Source organism: Leucopleurus acutus (genome assembly GCF_964270905.1).
Source record: "Leucopleurus acutus genome assembly, chromosome: 19".
Classification (NCBI taxonomy): Eukaryota; Metazoa; Chordata; class Mammalia; order Artiodactyla; family Delphinidae; genus Leucopleurus; species Leucopleurus acutus.
This window is the reverse complement of record NC_139161.1, coordinates 29,053,292-29,075,454: the sequence shown is the minus strand read 5'-3', so window position 1 is coordinate 29,075,454 and position 22,163 is coordinate 29,053,292. Positions and strand designations below refer to the sequence as shown.

The 22,163-nt window shown below is 36.0% G+C and overlaps 1 protein-coding gene across 1 annotated transcript in view; it reads left to right on the top strand.

Moving 5' to 3' along the window:
* CLTC (clathrin heavy chain) overlaps nt 1-22,163 on the top strand; it is a 60,644-nt gene that overhangs the window by 24,299 nt on the left and 14,182 nt on the right. The window contains exons 5-18 of the mRNA XM_082861133.1: nt 1,123-1,236; nt 1,662-1,835; nt 4,700-4,897; nt 5,648-5,848; nt 8,262-8,414; nt 8,907-9,029; nt 9,862-9,999; nt 10,245-10,409; nt 10,556-10,736; nt 12,380-12,543; nt 16,803-16,928; nt 17,560-17,702; nt 19,149-19,383; nt 21,894-22,016. Coding sequence (XP_082717259.1) covers nt 1,123-1,236; nt 1,662-1,835; nt 4,700-4,897; nt 5,648-5,848; nt 8,262-8,414; nt 8,907-9,029; nt 9,862-9,999; nt 10,245-10,409; nt 10,556-10,736; nt 12,380-12,543; nt 16,803-16,928; nt 17,560-17,702; nt 19,149-19,383; nt 21,894-22,016 — 2,238 coding nt within the window. The remainder of the gene's footprint in view (nt 1-1,122; nt 1,237-1,661; nt 1,836-4,699; nt 4,898-5,647; nt 5,849-8,261; nt 8,415-8,906; nt 9,030-9,861; nt 10,000-10,244; nt 10,410-10,555; nt 10,737-12,379; nt 12,544-16,802; nt 16,929-17,559; nt 17,703-19,148; nt 19,384-21,893; nt 22,017-22,163) is intronic.

The following is a 22,163-nucleotide window of genomic DNA, read 5'->3' as shown; positions in this document are numbered from 1 at the left end:
ACTAAGCAAAATATATAATACTCTTTCATTGACATTATTTGCTTTCTCTTGCCTCGCTCACTGATGTGAAGCATCGGACATTTAAAATCAGAATGTTCTCATCCAAATTTGTGAGGTGTATGTGATTAGAGCGACAACTCAGCCAGCTTAAGTGCATACTTACCTAAAGTGCATACTTTAGAGTAGGTGTGGGCAGAGAAGAATTTAACAACTTAAGTTAGATTTCTATTTGGAAAAACTAAATTATAATCAAAAGCCCTTTTGTGGATATTGTTTCACCATTCTTAATTTAAAGTAGATTGAGGTGTGATTGAGCTATTCAACCGACTTTTTAAAATTTTTATCTTGAAATAATACATATTATTCATAGGAAGCTGCAAAGACAGTACAGAGAAATCCCATGCCCTTTACCTAGTTTACCCCAAAGGTTACATAGCGATGTAGTACAGTAGATAAACCAGAAGTTGACATTGGTTCAATTGTATAATTGTGTCATTTTATCATGAATAGATTCAAGGTACATACTATTCCGTCACCACAAAGATTTCCCTCTTGCTACCCCTTTACAGTCACAACCACTTACCTCTCCCTTACCATCTTTAACTCCTGAAAATCACTAATACTCTCCATTACTAGAATTTTGTCTCTTCAAGAATGCTATGTAGGGCTTCCTTGGTGGCGCAGTGGTTGAGAGTCCACCTGCCAATGCAGGGGACGTGGGTTCGTGCCCTGGTCCGGGAGGATCCCGCGTGCCGCGGAGCGGCTGGGCCCGTGAGCCATGGCCTCTGGGCCTGCGTGTCCGGAGCCTGTGCTCCGCGGCGGGAGAGGCCACAGCAGTGAGAGGCCCGCGTACCGCAAAAAAAAAAAAAAAAAAGAATGCTATGTAAATAGAATCATATAGTATGTGATCTTCTGAGAGTGCCTTTTTTGTGTGTGTTCTCACGGGGCATAGTGTCCGTGAACGTTCATTTTATTACTGAGGAGTTCCATGGTATGGTTGTACCATATAGTTTAATGTTCACCTATCATAGGACATTTTGGTTGTTTTTAGTTTGGGGCTACAAATAAAGCTGCTATGGTCCTTTTAGCATTTGATCATAAGTTTTATTTTCTTTTTAACAGCTACATATCATTGAAGTTGGCACACCACCTACAGGGAACCAACCCTTTCCAAAGAAGGCAGTGGATGTTTTCTTTCCTCCAGAAGCACAAAATGACTTTCCTGTTGCAATGCAGGTATTTTAAGCAAAACAAATGAACTTAAAATCTCTCCTCTTAACACAATTCAAAAACTACAACTGATAGTCAATATAATTTAAGTGGTACCTTTACTCAAAAATAGTTTGTTAGTGAAACTTTGTAAAGTAATACTCTTTCTTTAATGTAATATATAAATTGGGTTATCCCAGGTTGTTCAATATGATGTTTTTCTCTTTTATCTTATACAATTTATTAATATTCTTGTGTTTTATGTAAGAGCTTGGGATATCCCATATTTGAATTTGCTGTAAAAATGAGGAAACCATAAATACTAGCTTTTAATTTTTCATGTAAGCCTCTTGTCAAAGTTCTAGAATTTCACCATCTCTAAAATGGAATTGGACTAAATTTTCTGTTTATAGATTCATTATTTTACTGAACCGTTGATTTTCTTTATACAGATCAGTGAAAAGCATGACGTAGTATTCTTGATTACTAAGTATGGTTATATCCACCTGTATGATCTTGAGACTGGTACCTGCATCTACATGAATAGAATCAGTGGAGAAACAATCTTTGTCACTGCACCTCATGAAGCCACAGCTGGAATAATTGGAGTAAACAGAAAGGGACAAGTAAGGAAACCTTGAAAATTAAATTAAGTGATAAAATAAAATAGCACTTATTAGTGTTAGCTTTTTTCAAAAAGTAAATGGTAACTTTGGATGTCAGAAAATAATATATACCTAAAAATGCAGAAGCATATGATAACAGTCTCTCTTTAACACTGTCTGAGAGAAACTATTTGGCATACGGTATAGCCACCTAGGATTGTGTGTGTGTCTCTATTATCAAGAGAAGTAACTCTTCATGCAAAGAAACTAGTAGGGTCACATTTGACAGACTGTGTACTTTTTTTTTTTGGCTGCACCTTGCGGCCTGTGGGATCTTAGTTACCTGTCCAGGGATTGAAGCCGGACTCCAGCAGTGAAAGCGCCAAGTCCTAACCACTGGACCAACGGGAATTCCGAGATTGTATACTTTTTATAGGGGTTTTCTTCTTGTGATCTCTCTAAGACAAATTATCAACTACAAGGAAAAGAATTCTTCTTACATCTTTTTCCCTACCTCTTTAATTATTACTAAATGTTTAATGTTGGAAGGTGATATGTTACAGTAGCTATGATATGTTCAGTGAGGGTACTTGAAAAGTTATCCAATTAGGGAGTATATTAGCTGTTCTGAATTTGTCACATTTGACATACCTCCTCATACCACCTAACACAAGTGATCCTTTTTCTGTGTTTTAGTGTTTTAATGTAGTTTAAAATATACCAGGAAGTATCTTTTTCCCTAAAAAAAAAAAAAGGTTAAATTTTCAAAAACAGTACTGTTACTGGCCTTGCCTTTTACTAGTTTTCCTCCAAATTAGTATTTTCCCTAGATGGTAAGCAAAAGAAGTAGATAGATTTTTTCTCCTTTATTCTGTTAATTTCCAGAAAATGGTATGTATATGAAGAGAGAAATACTCTAGAGAAAGAGAGTCTTCCCCTACTTACGCATCCTCTCCCTCAATTCCACAGCTGGTTAGGTGCTTCTGCTCTATGTCCCCAGATCTTAGGTAGCCCTCTTCATGGCACTTACCACAATGAATTACAGTTGTTTCAGTCACTATTCTCCCTTAGGAAAGGGGCTTTTCTTTGTTTAATTGTATTTCTACACCAGTCAGTGTCTGGCACAAAAGCTACTTTAAAAATTTAGTAGCGTTCATCTATTCAGTTGCATGTGTCTCTCTTGGAAAAATCAAGAATGAATGGGTCTTTTGGTGAACTAGGTTAGTGATAATTTTATAATGATAAATTTGTTAAGCCAGAGACTACTGTTTTTTGGGGGTTTTTTTGAGACTATTATTTGAACTAAAGTATCTTGCATAATTTTACCATATATATTTAATATTCATAACTTTAATTCTGGGAACTTACTGATTGTTTTCCTCCCCTTCCCCCCACAAATTTTCTGTGCCAGCTGCTTTGAATAAGAAGGTGAATGTTTACAGTAACCTTTAGGCTTCAGGGCTTTACTCTTTTGATCAGAGCCAACCAACTATAGCTGGACCTATGCCCTGAAGGAATGAGTGTGTGGTTTCTGTTGGTTGAAAAATCAAAAGTGATCAAGATGACATTGTTGCCAATATCTAGCTTACATTCTGAACTTGGTAGAACAGAGTACTTTAGAAGGTACAGGAACCTTCTTAGAAGTACAGGAACCTTCTTTGTCCCCTGTAGATCTTAAGTACTGGTTTCTAGAAATCTGCTAGTACAGTCTAAAAGTAGGATAAAGATGAAACTGGTTTGGTGTTTGGGGAAGACTACAGAAAGTATAGTTAGAAGCGGGTTTGTTCATCTCCCTTATTTTTCCTAGGAGGTAAGTATTAAATTAAAGATGGGTGGAATGCAAATGACTATAAAGAAAGTAATTCTTCCTTTTTTTAAAAGGTGTGTCTTAATACGGAGTAGAGTGACACATTGCAGATATAAGATGTCCTAAGCTTTTGGCGATGGGGGTCAGATCTGTAGAAATGAAAGAATTTCGGAGGTTAAAATTTTTTTACTTTCCTCAAAAGGAATAATAGAACAGGCAAATCGATATTACCTATCTGTTTGGTTATTGAGTTCTCATTTATTTAACAAATATTAAGCATTTACTTTGTGCTAAACACTGCCTGGTGCTAATAATACAATTAAACAAAGATAAGTCCCTTTCCTTATGTGGAATAGTGACTGAGAAACACTTAGATGAGAAATAATAGTATGAGAACTGCTGTTAGGGGTAATATAAGTAGTTTACTGGGATGTATACCCGCTCTGGTGTTGGGGAGAGGAATGGATGCATAGTGAAGGGCTCCCTTTCTCTGTGGCAATTGACAGGAATTCAGCTTTTAAGCAGTGTTCTGTGACTTATTAGGAGGACTGAGGGTAGATAATTGTTCTTCAAAAAGAAGCAATTAGAAGTTCCTCTTCACTGGTGCCACATTTATTAAGTACCTACTGTATACCTTGCAGTATATAAGGTGCCTGAGGATTCAGTGGTCCTCCCCTCATTGAGTATATAATCTGGACTCTGGGAATGTAAATGTAATTAACATTACTGAAAAATACTAGAGTTAGAAGGAATGTACCTTAAACTTCTTCCAGGTGAACTCATACCATGTTAAGAATGAATGAATGGTAGCAAAGCAGTTAGAGTTTGGACAGTATGAAGTGGGGAGTTATTTATATTATAAGATGGCCATATTTTAGGAACCCGCAAATAGCTTAGTACCCTTTAATCTTTTCTGCCCTCTTTTTTTTTCTTTTTTCTTTTTTTTAATGGCAATAAGAAAGCAGCTGTCACAGTTTTATTACCTTTGTGACTCAGTAGTCATCAGCTCTAAATGGATTTGGTTTCACTGATGCTCACATGAACACATTGCAGCTATTCATTAGATCTTAAATTGCAGGTTCTCTCAGTATGTGTGGAAGAAGAAAACATAATTCCTTATATCACCAATGTCCTACAAAATCCTGATTTGGCCCTGAGAATGGCTGTACGTAACAACTTGGCTGGTGCTGAAGAACTCTTTGCCCGGAAATTTAATGCTCTTTTTGCCCAGGGAAATTACTCAGAGGCAGCAAAGGTGGCTGCTAATGCACCAAAGGTAAATAGTTATGAAAGTGAAGTTGCCATGATTGGATTAATGCTAATATGCTCTATTTCTAATACTGTTAGTTAGAACTAGAACCAGCTTTCCACAGAGAAACTAACCTTTTTTAGGATGTGTTTTCCAGTAGAATGAGTTACTTGTCAGTACCTCTAGATTTAATTACTTTTCTGTGCTCTAGATTTGGGTAGCTTTTTAAAACCCAGGATGTCAGAATGATATATAGATCTAACAAGCTGTGATTTACATAGATGTAATACTGTTTAGTTACTCAGTTGTTATACTGTTTGATCTTATCTGTGATAACTACTGATTTTATTTCTAAGAGTTGAAAATTAAACTAATCCTGTTCAATTTATGGTAGGAAGAGTTGTCTCAAGTTGAGCTGAATTTATCCTCATCACCTTTGTATTATGTTGGACTGAATTAACACCTTACTCCCTGAGCAGTGTAATGAAATTTCCACTTAACGTAATGTGAACCTGGAATAATAGCTAGTTGTAACTATTATTGTCTTACACATTGACATTATTATAATTAGGTTGGTATGTTCCTGATTCAGGATAATCTCATAACATTGAACCAGAAGTGTGACTGAATCTTTACTATTCAATATATTGAATATTTGAGGTTTGGTTTTAGTAGATGGAATCATGCCTTTAAAATTGACTTAAGAGACCCATGGAGTTATTAGTGTGATGTTGGATCATCTTTAAAAGGAGTCTGTAACATTTCTGTTTCTTAAAGGGAATCCTTCGTACCCCAGACACCATCCGTCGGTTCCAGAGTGTCCCAGCTCAGCCAGGTCAAACTTCTCCCCTACTTCAGTACTTTGGAATCCTTTTGGACCAGGGCCAGCTAAACAAATATGAATCCTTAGAACTGTGTAGGCCTGTACTTCAGCAAGGGCGGAAACAGCTTTTGGAGAAATGGTTAAAAGAAGATAAGGTATATTAACTTCTGTTAACATATTTTTGCTTTGATTAAATACTGTGTTAGCAAGTTAAAAACATAGGCTGTGCCAGAACATCTCCATCCATTATTTATTGCTTGTAGGAATAGAACAAGAATAAACATTGCATGAGATGCATAAACTTGTTTCCTTTTGAAAATGTATTTATTTTGTGGCATGTTGAGGGTAGGATATCTATTTTAAAATGGAATCCAGGATTACTTGCTTGGTGGTTAAAACTACTAATCTGGAAGCAAATTGCTATCCTTTTGCTTTAGGAAAAGCTTAGTGTGAGATGCTTTGCGCATTCATATTTGTCAACGTATGTAACACTCACTTGGACCTAAGAATGTATTCCTTTCTCCCACATCCCACACTTGATATGCCCAGTAGTTTCAACCATACAACATCATATCTTTTCTTGTAGAACTTCCCAGGTATCAAAACTGTGATCTTTGCTGCTAGTAACCATGTTTGGGTGTGCAAGGGAAACATGTTATAAAACGTTGGCTCGGAAATACGTTAACAAGACAGCAGGGCTGTCTAATTAGCAGTGATATAGATTCCCAAAGAGATTTCACAGAATGTTAATTGGCATTACATGAAAAAATATTTAACTTAGTTTCTTGAAATTATTTAACTATAAATCTTTAAAAACTGTTGTTAACCAGCTTTCTTTACTGTAAGATTTCTCTATGCCTTTTAAATTCACTCAGTACTTACTAATTTCTTTTTACATAGAGTATCTAATGGTATTATGTTTTCTGGAGCACATTATGGAAAATGTGGCTTATTTGTAAGGCAACTAACAAGTTTAAACAATCCTTTAGTGGTATTATTCCTTTCATACCACCATAGAAAGCCTTTCTCCACAAAGTGGCAATATTGAATTGCCATGTCTTATGCCAGTGTCAAGAACTGAGGTGGTACTCTTTATAGCACTCTGAGTAGTGAATAACTTTTAATGTTAGACCTTTTGGCTTTAGTGTTATGTTGGTTATATTTTTACATTACTAATTGTAAGTCCTTGTTTCTTGACCCAGCTTCTGGCAGTCTTATAGGATATTGGAGGATAGTACTTCGGAGTTGGGATGCTTGGACAGGAGTCTGCTGAAGAATAGTTACTAGCCACATAGCGAGTATTTGAGGTCCATCCTAATTGCTTAAGATAAGGGAGGATGGGAACAACCAAGGTAACTGAGTTGACCAATATAAATGTGAAAGCTTTTTGGGTATCATTACCTTTTTTGGCGAATGGTCACATAGGATTCATTTGTGGTAAAAAGGACACTGGTCAACTCTTCATTAGTTAGCGTGTTTGGTTGAGAGGTGTAGACTCTGAGAGAACTTCTCATTGAATGTCGGTGATAATCATAGAAAATCAACTCTAGTATATAAAGCAGAACTCTTTTAGAGAAGCTGCTTTCCAGATTGGGCAGCTGACTAAGGCAGGTTGAATAGTACAGAGGAGGGTATCTGCATGTATACCACCTAAAAATTCTAAAATTTTTATCTGTTTGACCTCTTGAAATTAATGTCCTGCTTTATAACCTTAAATCCAAAAATCAAGAAGATAATGAAGCTTAGATCCTTCAGACATACAGATTATACCCTAATTTTAGTAATGGTCTTTATGGTAAGCCTCATCTGGCTCCTTGAATATCAGATTTTCATTTCATAACATTACATTAGGAGCTGCATTATTCTTGAAAAATTAAGAACATGTGGGTCTGATATCTGAATACTCTCAATAGTTAGAGGAGCAAGATTCTGCTTTTTAAGTATTTATATTCCTAACAAGGTAATTGGTAGTATCTGTACATGTGAAGTCTTGGTGGGTTTTTATCCTTGATTAAGTAGAATGTGTGGAGAATTCTGAGTTATTGCTGTGAATACAAAATCAAGAGTCTTGGGCTTCCCTGGTGGCGCAGTGGTTAAGAGTCCGCCTGCCAATGCAGGGGACACGAGTTCGAGCCCTGGTCCGGGAAGATCCCATATGCCGTGGAGCAACTAAGCCCGTGTGCCACAACTACTGAGCCTGCACTCTAGAGCCCACGAGCCACAACTACTGAAGCCCGTGCACCTAGAACCCGTGCTCCGTAATAGGAGAAGCCACCTCAATGAGAAGCCCGTACTCCACAACGAAGAGTAGCCCCTGCTCTTCGCAACTAGAGAAAGCCTGCACGTGGCAACGAAGACAACACAGCCAAAAATAAATACATTAATTAATTAATTAAAAAATCAAGAGTCTTTATAACCACAACCCCTGCATATTTATAATACATTCTGGGACAACTGAGAAACTAAGTGCCTGTCATGTTAGTTTTTATTTATAGTGGAAGTAGTGTCAATTGCTGATTTATACAGCAGCTCATGGCTTACTAAACAGTCTCTTTTTCCTTTGGACAGCTGGAATGCTCTGAAGAACTGGGAGACCTTGTGAAATCTGTGGACCCTACATTGGCACTTAGTGTGTACCTAAGGGCTAATGTGCCAAATAAAGTCATTCAGTGCTTTGCAGAAACAGGTCAAGTCCAGAAGATTGTTTTATATGCTAAAAAAGTGAGTTCAATGAAACAGATTCTCCACATAAATTCATTAAAACATTAAGAGAGAAATTAGCTTATAGTAACTCTCAGTGACTTTAATAGTGAATTTCCTTAAATATTTATAATTACTTGCAAAAGTATAAAAATGCTGTTATGGCTCGCATATAGAATTACACTTCAAAAATGGAGACAGTTACTCTTGCATGGCTTATAGAATTTAAGCTGCTAGGGCATGTTTAACCTGTTAGAACAGATTTTTTTGGTGGTCAATGAGACTGAATAAGCCAATTATAAAAATGTATAGCTATTTGTTCAAATATGTTATCACCAAGGTGTCTATTTGTCTTGTATAAACCGAGATCAAATTGAGCATCTAAGTTAAAACTGAATTTGTATTTTCACCATTAGCTCTGTCTGTAGTAGCAAGATTCTATTGCAGAAAAAGCCTTTAAATGATATAAAAATGGAACTTTGTAGCAGGGCTTAAGTTTTTGTCTCTTTGTAGGTTGGATATACTCCAGACTGGATCTTTCTGCTGAGAAATGTTATGCGAATCAGTCCAGATCAGGGGCAGCAGTTTGCTCAAATGTTAGTTCAGGATGAAGAACCTCTTGCTGATATCACACAGGTAAAGGAGTTAAAATGTATTTTGTAGAAGTATAGAGAATGGGGGAGATCTGAGTTTAAACAACTTTGGAGAAGAATGGGTTAACTTTTTTATCTGTAGAAATTAGAGCTGTGTTGATCTACATGGATAAACCTTAAGTACGTTACCAAAAAAGCAAGTTGCAGAAGAGTGGACAGTCAGATACCATCTATATACAGTTCTAAAACATGCAGAACAAATACCATCTCATTTAGAGTGGTATATGTGTTAAAAATATGAAAAATAGATGGGAATAATAAAACACAAAGGATAGCCGCTGCCACTAGGTGAAGGGAGAGGGAAGAGATGCATATATGAAGTGGGAGTCACAGACTCTTTCATTTTTATGCTTTTGTATATTTTAAATAGTTCATCAGGGAATTCCCTGGCGGTCCAGTGGTTAGGAGTCCGTGCTTCCACCACACGGGGTACGGGTTCGATCCCTGGTCGGGGAACTAAGGTCCTGCATGCCGTGTGGCGTGGCATGCATGCATGCATGCATGCATCAATCAATCAGTCATCAAAATTTTAAATCTATCAATTTATATTCTGCTATTATATAGTATCTTGAAATATTTTGTGGTTGTTTTTACTAGAACTAAAAGTAACTCCAGAAGACAAAAACTTACTCTTAAATTATGACGTTATGCTGTCCAAATAATATTCTTTAAATCTGGGATTTGATCTGGCAGTGTTTTATATGTGAAGAAAGAGATAATGTTTCATTTCCTTTCATTTACATATATTGTCAACAGTATCATAAAGCAGCTTTTAAGTATCTTAAAACAATTTCCTTTAAATTTTTTTTTTGCAGATTGTCGATGTGTTTATGGAATACAATCTAATTCAGCAGTGTACTGCATTCTTGCTTGATGCACTGAAGAATAATCGCCCATCTGAAGGTCCTTTACAGACAAGGTTGCTTGAGATGAACCTTATGCATGCACCTCAAGTACGTGTTTTCATGCTTTCTAGGCATGTTTCCAACACTGCTTTTGTAGTTATTCAGAGCTTCTTAGATTATTTGAAGCTACTGACATGCCTGTTCCTCATTTTAGAAAATTTAGCTAACATTCTTTTGTACTTTCTCTCCTTTACCAATTAATTCACTGTTGAATCTTAATATGTAATCTGCATATGGAGTTACTGATATAAATGGAGTAGTAAAAAAAGCTCATCCTTTTTATGGTTTTATAGGTCGCAGATGCTATTCTAGGGAATCAGATGTTCACGCATTATGACCGGGCTCATATCGCTCAGCTGTGTGAGAAGGCGGGCCTCCTGCAGCGTGCTTTAGAACACTTCACTGACTTATATGATATAAAGCGTGCAGTTGTTCATACCCATCTTCTTAACCCTGAGGTATTTTAGGCTCTTACCTAACTATTAGTTATGATTAATTGGTATACCGAAAATGTGTTTGTGTTACTGAATGATAGTAATTTCATACCACCATTAGGTTTAACATTGTTTCATTTATTTATTTACTTATTTATTTTGTCCTCTAGTGGTTAGTGAATTACTTTGGGTCCTTATCAGTAGAAGACTCCCTGGAATGCCTCAGAGCCATGCTATCTGCCAATATTCGTCAGAATCTACAGATCTGTGTGCAAGTGGCTTCTAAGTATCACGAACAACTGTCCACTCAGTCTCTGATTGAACTTTTTGAATCTTTCAAGAGTTTTGAAGGTAATTAGGAGTTTGAGTTGTTTTAAATTATTTAAGGTAGCCAAGAGGGTTATTGTTAAACGGTCAGTGTCATAGGCTATATGGACTTGTCATAGGCTGTTGGAAATTCTTTCTACAAGCTTACTTTGATGGGATATTTTAAGTCGTCTTATTCAGTAACTATTGCCAGGCATATTCTATACCAGGTTCCAGGGACATGCGGTGAAGAAGACTGTCTGCATGGATATTTTATAGGTGAATTAAAGGCAAAATTTTAAGATACAAATATATGTAGTAGCTTTGTCATAATTGTATAAGATGAAAATACTAATGATCAGGTATGTAATGATTGTGTTTATATTGTCTGACTCTTATAATGGCAAACGATTCTAGCCAAGGAAATTTTGTGACTTGTCCCTGTAGCAGGTTTTCTCAACCTCAGCGATACAGACATATTGGGCTGGATAATTTGTTGTGTTGGGGGGTACATTTTTGTATGCATGCAGGATATTTAGCAGCATTGCTGGCTTCAGTCCACTGGATGCCAGGAGCATCACCTCCACCAATTGTGACCACTAAAATGTCTCCAGACCTTGCTCAATGTCTCCTGGGAAGAAAACCATCTTGCCCCCAGTTGAGAACCACTGTTGTGCTGAGTTTTTTTTTTTTTTTTTTTTTATTGCGGTATGCGGGCCTCTCCCGTTGCGGAGCACAGGCTCCGGACGTGCAGGCTCAGCGGCCATGGCTCACGGGCCCAGCCGCTCCACGGCTTGTGGGATCTTCCTGGACCGGGGCACGAACCTGTGTCCCCTGCGTCGGCAGGTGGACTCTCAACCACTGCGCCACCAGGGAAGCCCTATGCTGAGTATTAATGTAATCACTGTTGGTGGCTTTTAGGTTCATTAGCTAAATATCTGGTCTCTACTTACCTTTTCTTCCCTCTTCTTGTAGTACTGCTCTAGACAGAAGGAATAAGCGATTCCTACTAGTTTTCTTAATTTTTTCAGTTTCTGTGTTAACTGTGCACTACATTTATACTGTTCATTCAGTACAGTAGCCACTAGCCACATGTAGCTATGTAAATTTAAAGTAATTAAAATTGAATACAATTAAAAATTTAGTTCTTCAGTCACACTAGCTACATTTCAGGTGCTCAATAGCCACATGTGGTTAGTGGCTACTGTATTAGATAGTGTAGATATAGAATATTTGCATCATTGCAGAAAATTCTGTTGAACGGCACTGCATTAAATTCTTTTTAAGCTACTTTTGTGTGTTTCCTATTAACTGCGTATAGAGAAACACCTGCTATAGTGGACTTCATTTAAAATTTCTCATATGGAATATGGTATGATAATTAGCTTTGATATTAAATAGCTGTCACCTATTTCTCAACTACTAGAAAACATTGAATTTTCTGTTCTGTAGGGATTAAAGTACAAATCCATTTATTGAACTGATTAGTGGACTATTTAATATTCTTATTGAGCTTTTTGAGCAACCAGTTTTTATTTGGGACTATGCAGTATAACTGTGGGGGTTTTTGCTTGTTTTTTAAATTGAGGTATAATTGACATAATGTTTTTTAATTGCTTAAGTATTTTTCAGGTCTGTCGTTCTCAAAGGTACACCTGTGCTTAATTTCAATTATTTGTTTCTTTAAGGTCTTTTTTATTTTCTGGGATCCATTGTTAACTTTAGTCAGGACCCAGATGTGCACTTTAAATATATTCAGGCAGCTTGCAAGACAGGGCAGATCAAAGAAGTAGAAAGAATCTGCAGAGAAAGCAACTGCTATGATCCTGAGCGAGTCAAGAATTTTCTCAAGGTAAGAGTAATGCATTTTCTGGTTTGGTTGAAGATCGGCAGTTCTGCAAAGGTTTGCTCACAGTTTTAAAATATTTTTTTCCCCTAAAAGTGAAATTCTTAGCATTCTCAAATTGTATGCTGAATTATTTCTTCCAAATTTAATATTCTGTGGTTTCCTTTGAAATAAGGAAGGAAATTGGTAAGTAATACTTAAGAATGACCATCTGTTTAAATGAAGAGGAAAATAACACTATCTCTAAGGAATTTCCTTTCTTTCACTTTAATTTTAGAAGAAAATTTTTGAAAAGTGATTGTAGATGCTCAGTGTTTAGAATATCATTTAGGCTCTTTTTGAATATTAAGATCAGCTTGCCCTCAGTGTTATTTTAAGGGGCCTGTATTATATGCAAAGGATTCTGTTGTGTAAAGGACATAGGTTAATCTCTGTCGTTGATTAGCCTAACTCTAGAAACTAAATATTAATCATGTGATTAGCCTAACTCTAGAAACTAAATATTAATCATGTGTAATTCATAAATTGAAGGTACAATTGAACAAAAAAACCCTCAGCTTTGTGACACGAATTTGGTTATGGAGAAGTAAGAACTGCCTGTGTTGGAATGAAGAGTAATTGTTTGAAGATTCTTAGACCTTTACAGCATACCTGAGGGCAGTTAATTTTTGTTTAATGGTTAACTTAACTTTACCTTTATTCTCATACCTACTAATTACTTTGTGAGGAAGGTAAGACTTTAAAATTGGTAGTCGTTTATAAAAATTAGGAAAACTACAGAACATTCAGATCTCCCCAAAATACATATTTACGTATTTTACATTTATATTAAAAATATATTAAATGATTCCAGAGATTGTATATAAAGTTCTTAAGTATTTTTTTCGTCTGGAAGAATTTTAGATTGAAACTAAAACCAAAATGTTCATTGTGCAATTTAGTAGGAAAGAACAGGCTTTTCTTACTCCTACACTGATCATTTTTAGATAATCTATAGTTGTTTTAGCTGATTCTTCTTCTGAAGAACTTAATACCTAGATTAAATAGCTAAACCCTTAGGTGTTTTAGTGTAATGATGTAGTTAAAGTGCTGAAGTTGCCCTATGTTTTATATTAAAAGATAAACATTCCCCAGAAGTATAGCTTTATAATGTCTTGGCCATCATGAATATTCTGAGGAGCCTGGCTAGTATATGTTTGAACCCATGACTTCCTGGTGTCAGAAAAAAAAGGTCCAAATGAGAAAGATTTGATACTCTATGCTTGACTAGTGTACCCATAACACCAGTCCAGTTCCTCCTTTGAGTAACAGTACTGTTTCCTTTTTTTAAAAATACTACCAGATCCACACTGATTTGTTTTCATTAAGCTCTCAGCTTTTATGCTTCAATTGTAATTTCTTGAGCATTGGGTTGTAATATTTGAGTTGTCATATATATGTAAAGCAGGACTAAGTTAACTATTTTCACCTAATTATGATGACCTTGAGCTTCATAAAAAACCCTCAGGAAACTAGGATGTGGCCGTCTTACATTGCTTATTCCATGAGATCTAATTAGATGAGGAATCCCCCTCCATACTTGTGAATTGGATACAAGTCTAATAGAGGAGAGTGGATGTGAATTATGGGCTTTTGAAAAGTCAGACATGGTTCAAATTCATTTTCTTTCTATAAAGCTGTTAACCTCAGGCCAGTTAACTAAGGTGCCTCAGCCTTGGTTTCTTCAACCACAAGCTGTGTTTATCAAGTACCTTGTATGCCATAGGTGTTCAAGTGATAACCGTGGTTAATAAGCTGTGTTGGTGGGCCTTGGAAATAAGGTATTGTCAGCCTTTCTAGCAGGCAAGTTTTGTTTCTTTTTGGTTTTAAGTTATTCCTGACTCCTTGAAGGAATTTTAATACCAGCCTGAGTTAGAGGGAAAAACCTAGTCTGTTATCATTAAATAATCTGAGATGGGAGCTCAGTGCTAATATGCTACTATTGGATATTCAGCCTTTCACCCCAGTAATGAGAATGAACATACTAAACCATTTACTCACTTTCCTTATTGATCTGTAGTTTGTAGCAGGTTGCTACATTTCATCATCACTGTTATTAAACTTCATTTTGGAGTTACTAGCTGTATTATAACTGGTGTTGTATGCAAACTGTGATAATAGGAAAAATACTTCTCTGAATCTAATCTTGAACATTAGACAAGTGCCAATTACATGCTAGCCACCAGGAATACAGAGGTTGATAGAATATGAATTCTCCTTTAAAGTAACCTGTAAGCAGGATGAAATAGTGTCAGTAGCATTATTTGGCTCGTGCCCTAACCTTGTGGAACTGTAGCCTTGCATAGAAAATGTAAAACTGTTCTTTAGACCCATGCCTCTTGCTACCTTTGATCTTATTTTCCAGGTTTTGTTTCAACCTCACTGGCCTGCTTGCTATTCCTGGAACTCCCCAAACCCTCTGCTGCCCCAGGGCCTTTGCTTGTGCCCTTTCCCACTTACCTCTCAGACCTTCATGACCTGCTCCCTTACCTTCTTTCAGATTTCCAGTCAAATGTCACGAGAAAGGATGTCTCAGATTACCCTGTCTAAAATAAAATCTATTCCAGTTCCATCCTCACTTCCCCCTTGTCTTGTTCTCTTTTTCTTTATAACACTTAGCATTGTCTCTTCCCTCTAGAATGTAAGTCTCTTTGGGGAATGCTTACTTTGTTCCCTGCTATATCTCCAAACTTTATGTTTAAGAAAACCTGAATATGTTTATATAATTGCAATTTTGATCCTAAAATTTCTAATCATAATACCTAAAGGGTAACCTTTAAATAAAAATTTTAAATATTAATAGCATTATTTTCATATATGAAATCATATGCAAATTTAGGTAATCAAGAAAGTATCCCAGTTTTGTCTGCTTTTTTCAAATTTAAATTTTCTTTGTGAATACAAATAGTTGTCTTTTGCAGCAGAAATCTTAAACCACCCACGCATGAGACTAGAATACCTAAGTAATCTTAGATTACTTGCCAAGTATGTTTTCTCCCTAAGTGGTAAAATGCAGAAGGTAATATTTTATATGTATATTAAACAAGATAAAGAAGATTAGTGTGTTGATGTGTGTTTAGTAGGAAAAACTTGGCCTGCTAAAATCTTTTGCATAGGTAGATCAAACATTCTCTTTAGAAATGATTATAGCAGCTCTTAGTACAGAGTTTCCATGGTGCTAAATAATACTTGCTTTAGACTTTCCTTGATGGGAAAAATCTGCAGCTGGACTTCCACTTCAGATTTACAGCCATTTTTTTGTTTGTTTGTTTGTTTAATTCAGGATTTCTTATGACTCCAGATTTAGTTTAGTGTTCTCTGAACACTTCATAGATTAATTATAATTGTTTATAATTGGGTGACTTATAAGTGCTAGACTTAGGATTTATTCTAACCTTGCAAATAACGTTTTTTGTGGCTGTCATTGAGGAAAGTCCTGTCCTGCTTAGTTCTTCTTCAGTAGACAATCCGTAGAGGAATCATTTACTGAGGAATGTTTCACTGTATATAAATGAATTCCTGATGGAAACTGTTGTTTTTTGTGCTGTACCTAATGTCTGTGGAATGTAACAGGACATGTATCAGGTAAATGCCCAGTACAGGTATTACCTACCTGTCTATAACATCTATGTCAATCTGTAAGTAGGATTATAGCTTGGTATTTGTAACGGTAAAAGCAGTTGGCAATTTAAAGATGCTTTAAATGCTTTTTATCTTTTAAATCTTTTTTTTTTTTTAATAGCAACATGTGGTATATTTAAATTCATGGCCATCACTATCATGCTGCTCCTTTTAGGCTTCATTATAAGTTAGAAGATGGCCATATAGATTGGAATGGGGAGGGGTAAAAAACAAGTCATCAGTTTGAAACAAAAGTGAGCCAATATGCCTAATTTTGACAGTGTGACTATACCTCTTAAATCAACTACAAATTCAGTTGCTACTATTAATGAAAGTAGTCCCAGTATGATGATTTTATATCCTGAGCGCCACTGATGGCTCACAAGTCTTGTTACTTTTTTTGTAAAGGATTGTATGTGGAAAGGACCTGGTATTTTGCTGTGACTCTAGGTATTACTTCATAAAAATTTATGGAAACTGGGTTGGGCACTTTTAAGAGTAGCCAAGTTTATGTGAGCCTCTCCCACAAGTGTAGAACAGATTCTCATATTTTACACTGATAAACTCACAGAAGAAGAAAATTAAGGTTTCTTTTTTTTTTCCAGGAAGCAAAGCTAACAGATCAGTTACCACTTATCATTGTGTGTGATCGATTTGACTTTGTCCATGATTTGGTGCTCTATTTATATAGAAATAATCTTCAAAAGTATATAGAGATATATGTACAGAAGGTAAGTAATACTTAGATAACTTTAAAATATAATCTTGTAGATTTTACTGCTCACACTGGATATCTTCATCCTTTTGAAACTCTGTGTCCAGTAAGAGTGGTCTGCTACAATGGCTTTCAACTTTTTTTTTTTCCAGCAGAATCCTTTCTTTGATTAAAATTTTACGTGCATTCCAAGTAGGTAAAACAAAACAGAACTGCTGTAGTTGAAAAAATTGAGTGGCCTACACCCTACTTATTTGATAGCCTTTGTGGTATCCGTATGGAGGCCATAGGCTGCAAAGCATAGTATTAAAACCATCTTAAATAAAGATATTAGAAACTTCACCTTCTAACTCCAGAAATAGAAAGGCAGTTTTGCTATGATGGAGGCCTTTTGTTTTCACAGTCATTCTGTGACTTTAGCTTCTTTGGACTTATTTGTCCTTTGGAGCAATGCTGAAGTAATTAATTAACCAAGGCAGACTTCCTGCTAAACTTCTTTGTCTAGTTGTAAATTTAGACTCAGTTTATTACTGAATTTTAAAACTGAGCTTGAAGAGGGAAATGAGTTTTATTTTTTAAAACTCCTTTTGGTTTTGCTTATTAGTAACGTAATGACATTCTTCTTCTTTTTTTTTTTTAAACCATAGGTGAATCCAAGTCGACTTCCTGTGGTTATTGGAGGATTACTTGATGTTGATTGCTCTGAAGATGTCATTAAAAACTTGATTCTTGTTGTAAGAGGTCAATTCTCTACTGATGAGCTTGTTGCTGAGGTTGAAAAAAGAAACAGGTGTAGTACTGTTTTAATCTTCATAACTAAAGATAAATTATTAGTCTCTTTTAGCTTGGTAATGAATAGAAGTATGACCTGTCAGTTGCCTAAAAGCTACTCAGTAACTCATGGACCTTAATTCCCTGGAGATACCTAATTTAGAAGTGATAAGCTAGCTGTAGCTTGCTCTATTTCTGGAAAACAAAAAAAAAAAACTGTTTTCTGAACTATTACAGCTGTCGTATAGAATATCTGTTAATCTAGTTGATCACCTTCTTTGCATATTTATACACAGAGTCAAACCATGTAGCTATATGTTTTTAATGTAAACTATGTAAAAAGCCTCCTTTTGTTTAGGTATGATACCACCATATTTAATAACTAATTCTTCTCTGATAAATTCTTCTCAAGCATGACAAAAGAAAAGAGTTCCCTGTGTAACTCTGGGTTAAACTCATTTTTAAATTGAACCTTGATATGATAATATGAATTATGAATTTCCAGTAGAGGAGAACATAGTGTGAGTGCTTCTAATACTTATACCGTGAAGTCTTTTTTTAGCCGGGACATTTTGTGTTCAGAAAGTGCTGATGTAGTAAATGAGGTTAGTGGGTTGGTACAATAGTAGGAGGTTGGTATAATAGTAGGAGGTTACTGTAGCTATGAAAAGATTATCAAGAATGGGGTTTAATTTTAACCTGAGGTGGTACAGGTGTTCTGCTAATGGTATTCATAGAGTTTATATCTGAATGTTTCAAACATTCAGAAAATGTTTGAGAAATTTTTAAAGTTTGAGACTAAAGTGATTATAGGTTGTAACAATTTTGTTATTTAAACCATGGTAAAAGAGTGTTGGTCATCTGGACCATTGAAATATAAGCTATAACTTAGCAAAACCATGGCCCTTGGTGGAGTGATTGTATGACTGCTAGAGGTATTAAAGCTAGAGCTTCTAAAGCTACCAGATTTTGTTCCCAGTATATATTTAGGGTACTATTTCTTTTGGCTTTAGGTAATGTTGTATGTTACTTGTGTGAAAATTAAAAGGAACTTCAGATAATCAGGCCTATTTTTTCATACCACATCTCTATCCTACTCCTAAACAAAACTTATCCAAAGTCCAGCCATTTTGTCCAGTTTTAAGAACAATCTATGAACCTATAATCTTCTTTTTTCTATATCCTGTCTAGATAATGTAGCAGATAGATCTGGGAGAGTATGAAAGACAGTCTTATATATACCTTCTGTGTAATCTTGGGCAAATCATTTAACCATCTCCAAGTCTTAGTTTCGCAATTTGTAGTAGGCGTGTTGAGAATTCAAAATAGTGTATGGGAAAGTACATTATAGACCATAAGGTACTTACATAGTGTGTCAAGAATGTGCTATTTATAATATAATATGTGTATATGTGGGGTTTTTTTGTGTGTTTCTTTTCCTTTTTTTTTTTTTTTTTTTTACTAGATTGAAACTGCTTCTGCCTTGGCTGGAGGCTAGAATTCATGAGGGCTGTGAAGAGCCTGCTACTCACAATGCTTTAGCCAAAATCTACATAGACAGTAATAACAACCCAGAGCGATTTCTTCGGGAAAATCCTTATTATGACAGTCGTGTTGTTGGAAAGTATTGTGAGAAGAGAGATCCACATCTAGCCTGTGTTGCTTATGAACGTGGCCAGTGTGATCTGGAACTTATTAATGTGAGTACTGCTAGCTGAACGTGTACAGAGAAGACTGCATTTTTTTTTTTTCAAAGTAAATTTATTTATTTATTTTTGGCTGTGTTGGGTCTTTGTTGCTGTGTGTGGGGTTTCTCTAATTGTGGTGAGCGGTGCTGCTCTTCGTTGCGGTGCGCGGGCTTCTCATTGTGGTGGCTTCTCTTGTTGCGGAGCACGGCCTCTAGGCGCACAGGCTTCAGTAGTTGTGGCACGCGGGCTCAGTAGTTGGGGCTCACGGGCTCTAGAGCACAGGCTCAGTAGTTGTGGCGCACAGGCTTAGTTGCTCCGCAGCATGTGGGATCTTCCCCGATCGAGCCCACGTCTCCTGCATTGGCAGGTGGACTCTTAACCACTGTGCCACCGGGGAAGTCCCAAGACTGCATTTTTTAAAAACCTGATATATAATGTTGGATTAGTGAATTTTGAGAGTTTCAGAGTCGTTTTAGGTAATATGGAGCATCTTTGGAAGATACATGCTCTTTTAAAAAACTTTGCTGATAATTATGAACTTAAACTGGCTCAAGTAGTTGATTGAGCTTATATTCACCCATTAACATTTAACCCCGCTAGTTTTATCACTTATGTTCTCATACACTCATATGTACACACACACATATATGTATATGTTTATATATATGTGTATGTATGTATAGACACATCTAAATTTTTAACCATATGAGAATAAATTGCATACCTCATGGCCTTATACCTCTTCATTGTGTATTTATTAAGAATAAGGATATTCTCTTTCATAACCACATTGTAGATGGCAACCTCAGTCAGTCTGACACAAGTAGAATACTTTTTACAGTCTGTTTTATTCCAGTTTTGTCAATTGACCCAGTAATGTCCTTTAAAAGAAAATTTTTCCCTCCAGTCTAGGATTACATATTGCATGTACTTGTCATATCTATCTTGTCTCTTTTAATCCAAAACAATTCTTTACACTTTCTTTGTCTTTTATTGACAGACATAACTGTAAAAATAGTCTTTTTCTCTATGTGTAACTTTTTATTGAGGTAAAATTCACATTACATTAACCATTTGAAAGGGAACAATTCAGTGGCAGTTAGTACATTTACAATGTTTGTAATCACCACACCTCTCTCTAGTTCCAAGTTTTCATCGCCACATGAGGAAATCCAGTACTCATTAAGCAGTTGCTCCACATTCCTGCCTCCTTCCAGCCCCTGACAACCTCCAAACTGCCTTCCGTCTCTGTGGATTTACCTATTCTGTATATTTCTTATAAATGAAAAGTCTTTTTTAAAAGAATAGAATGTTCTTCGCTTTGAGTTTCTCTTATCGTTCCTCCTGATTAGATTTAGATTGTACGTTTCCATCCAAAATTTATTACTTAAGTGATGTTTTGTTTTTCTCATGCTATAACATGCAGAAGCACCTAATGTCCTTTTGTCCTTCATTTTGGGGGTCACTTTTTATCAAGTTGTCAATTTCTCCTATTGTATAAATAGATTTCCCCTTGCAGATATATTTCCCCTTGCAGATATTAAGTAGTTTGTGAAGAGACGTTTAAGATAATGCGAGACTCCTACTGTGTGTGTGTGCGTGCGTGTGTGTGTATGTATGGCTCCCCTGCCCCCCAGTTTTGAATCTATTCTTATTCAACCAGTCTTAATGTGTTGGTTGCAAAATAACGATTTTCCAACTTTATCCCTTTCTCCACATTTATCAGTCAGCATGCATATATTCATGCACTCATGAGTTCTGTGGGTTATAATCCATTGTTCTGATTTTCAAATTACTCCAGTTTTGACTGATAAAAATCCCATCAACCTGCCTCTCATGGCTTTGTGTCGTGGTCTCATTGCTCTTGGAGCACTTTTTTGTTTCCTGGCCCAACAAGTTATACCATGCTCATTTTATACCCTCCCCAGCCCTGGATCATTCATTTTTCTGGGGAACTTTGATCCCTTTTAGTGGGGAGTACCATTAGAAACCCAGATCTAGGCTCTAGGTATATTTCCTTCTAGGGTCTTCCAGTGGTCAGAGCTAGGATATAATGCATCTATGTACATACACATTAATATATGAATATATGTATGCATATACACATGGGAAAATAAACACACAAGAATAGTTAGTAAAACACTGAAAAGAAACCTATGAAGGTGCACTAGCCCTACCAGTTATTAAAGCACATTACAGAGCCTCTATAATTAAAACTTGGCATCCTGGTGCATGAATAGATAGTCCAGTAGAGTAGAATATGAAGTCCAAATATAGATCCCACATCAGGGTGCTTTTTAAAAGCCTCCAAAAATTAATAAGTATGTTTTTTCTGTTGATTGAATTTTAATAAGAAAAATATGGTTGTGACCTATTAAAGATACATGTAAAAGTAATGGATTTTTTTTTTGCTATAAAAAAATAAACTAGGTATAATGATAGGAAATAACCTTTTAAAAGTAAAGTCAGTCTATAAAAAGGTTTTATCTCTTACCATGAAATTAATCTTTAATATCATTTAGGTTTGCAATGAGAATTCCCTCTTCAAAAGTCTTTCCCGCTATCTGGTACGGCGAAAGGATCCAGAACTGTGGGGTAGTGTGCTGCTGGAAAGCAATCCTTACAGGAGACCTCTCATTGATCAGGTAAAATTGGCAAATGTGTTTAAGGCTCATCTTTTTAACTATGAATAACACCTTTTGCCTCATCATATACCAAATATACTCAAATGGATCATATTTAACTATGAGAGATGGCAGTAAAAAGTAGAAGAAAATAAAAATTGTACTAAA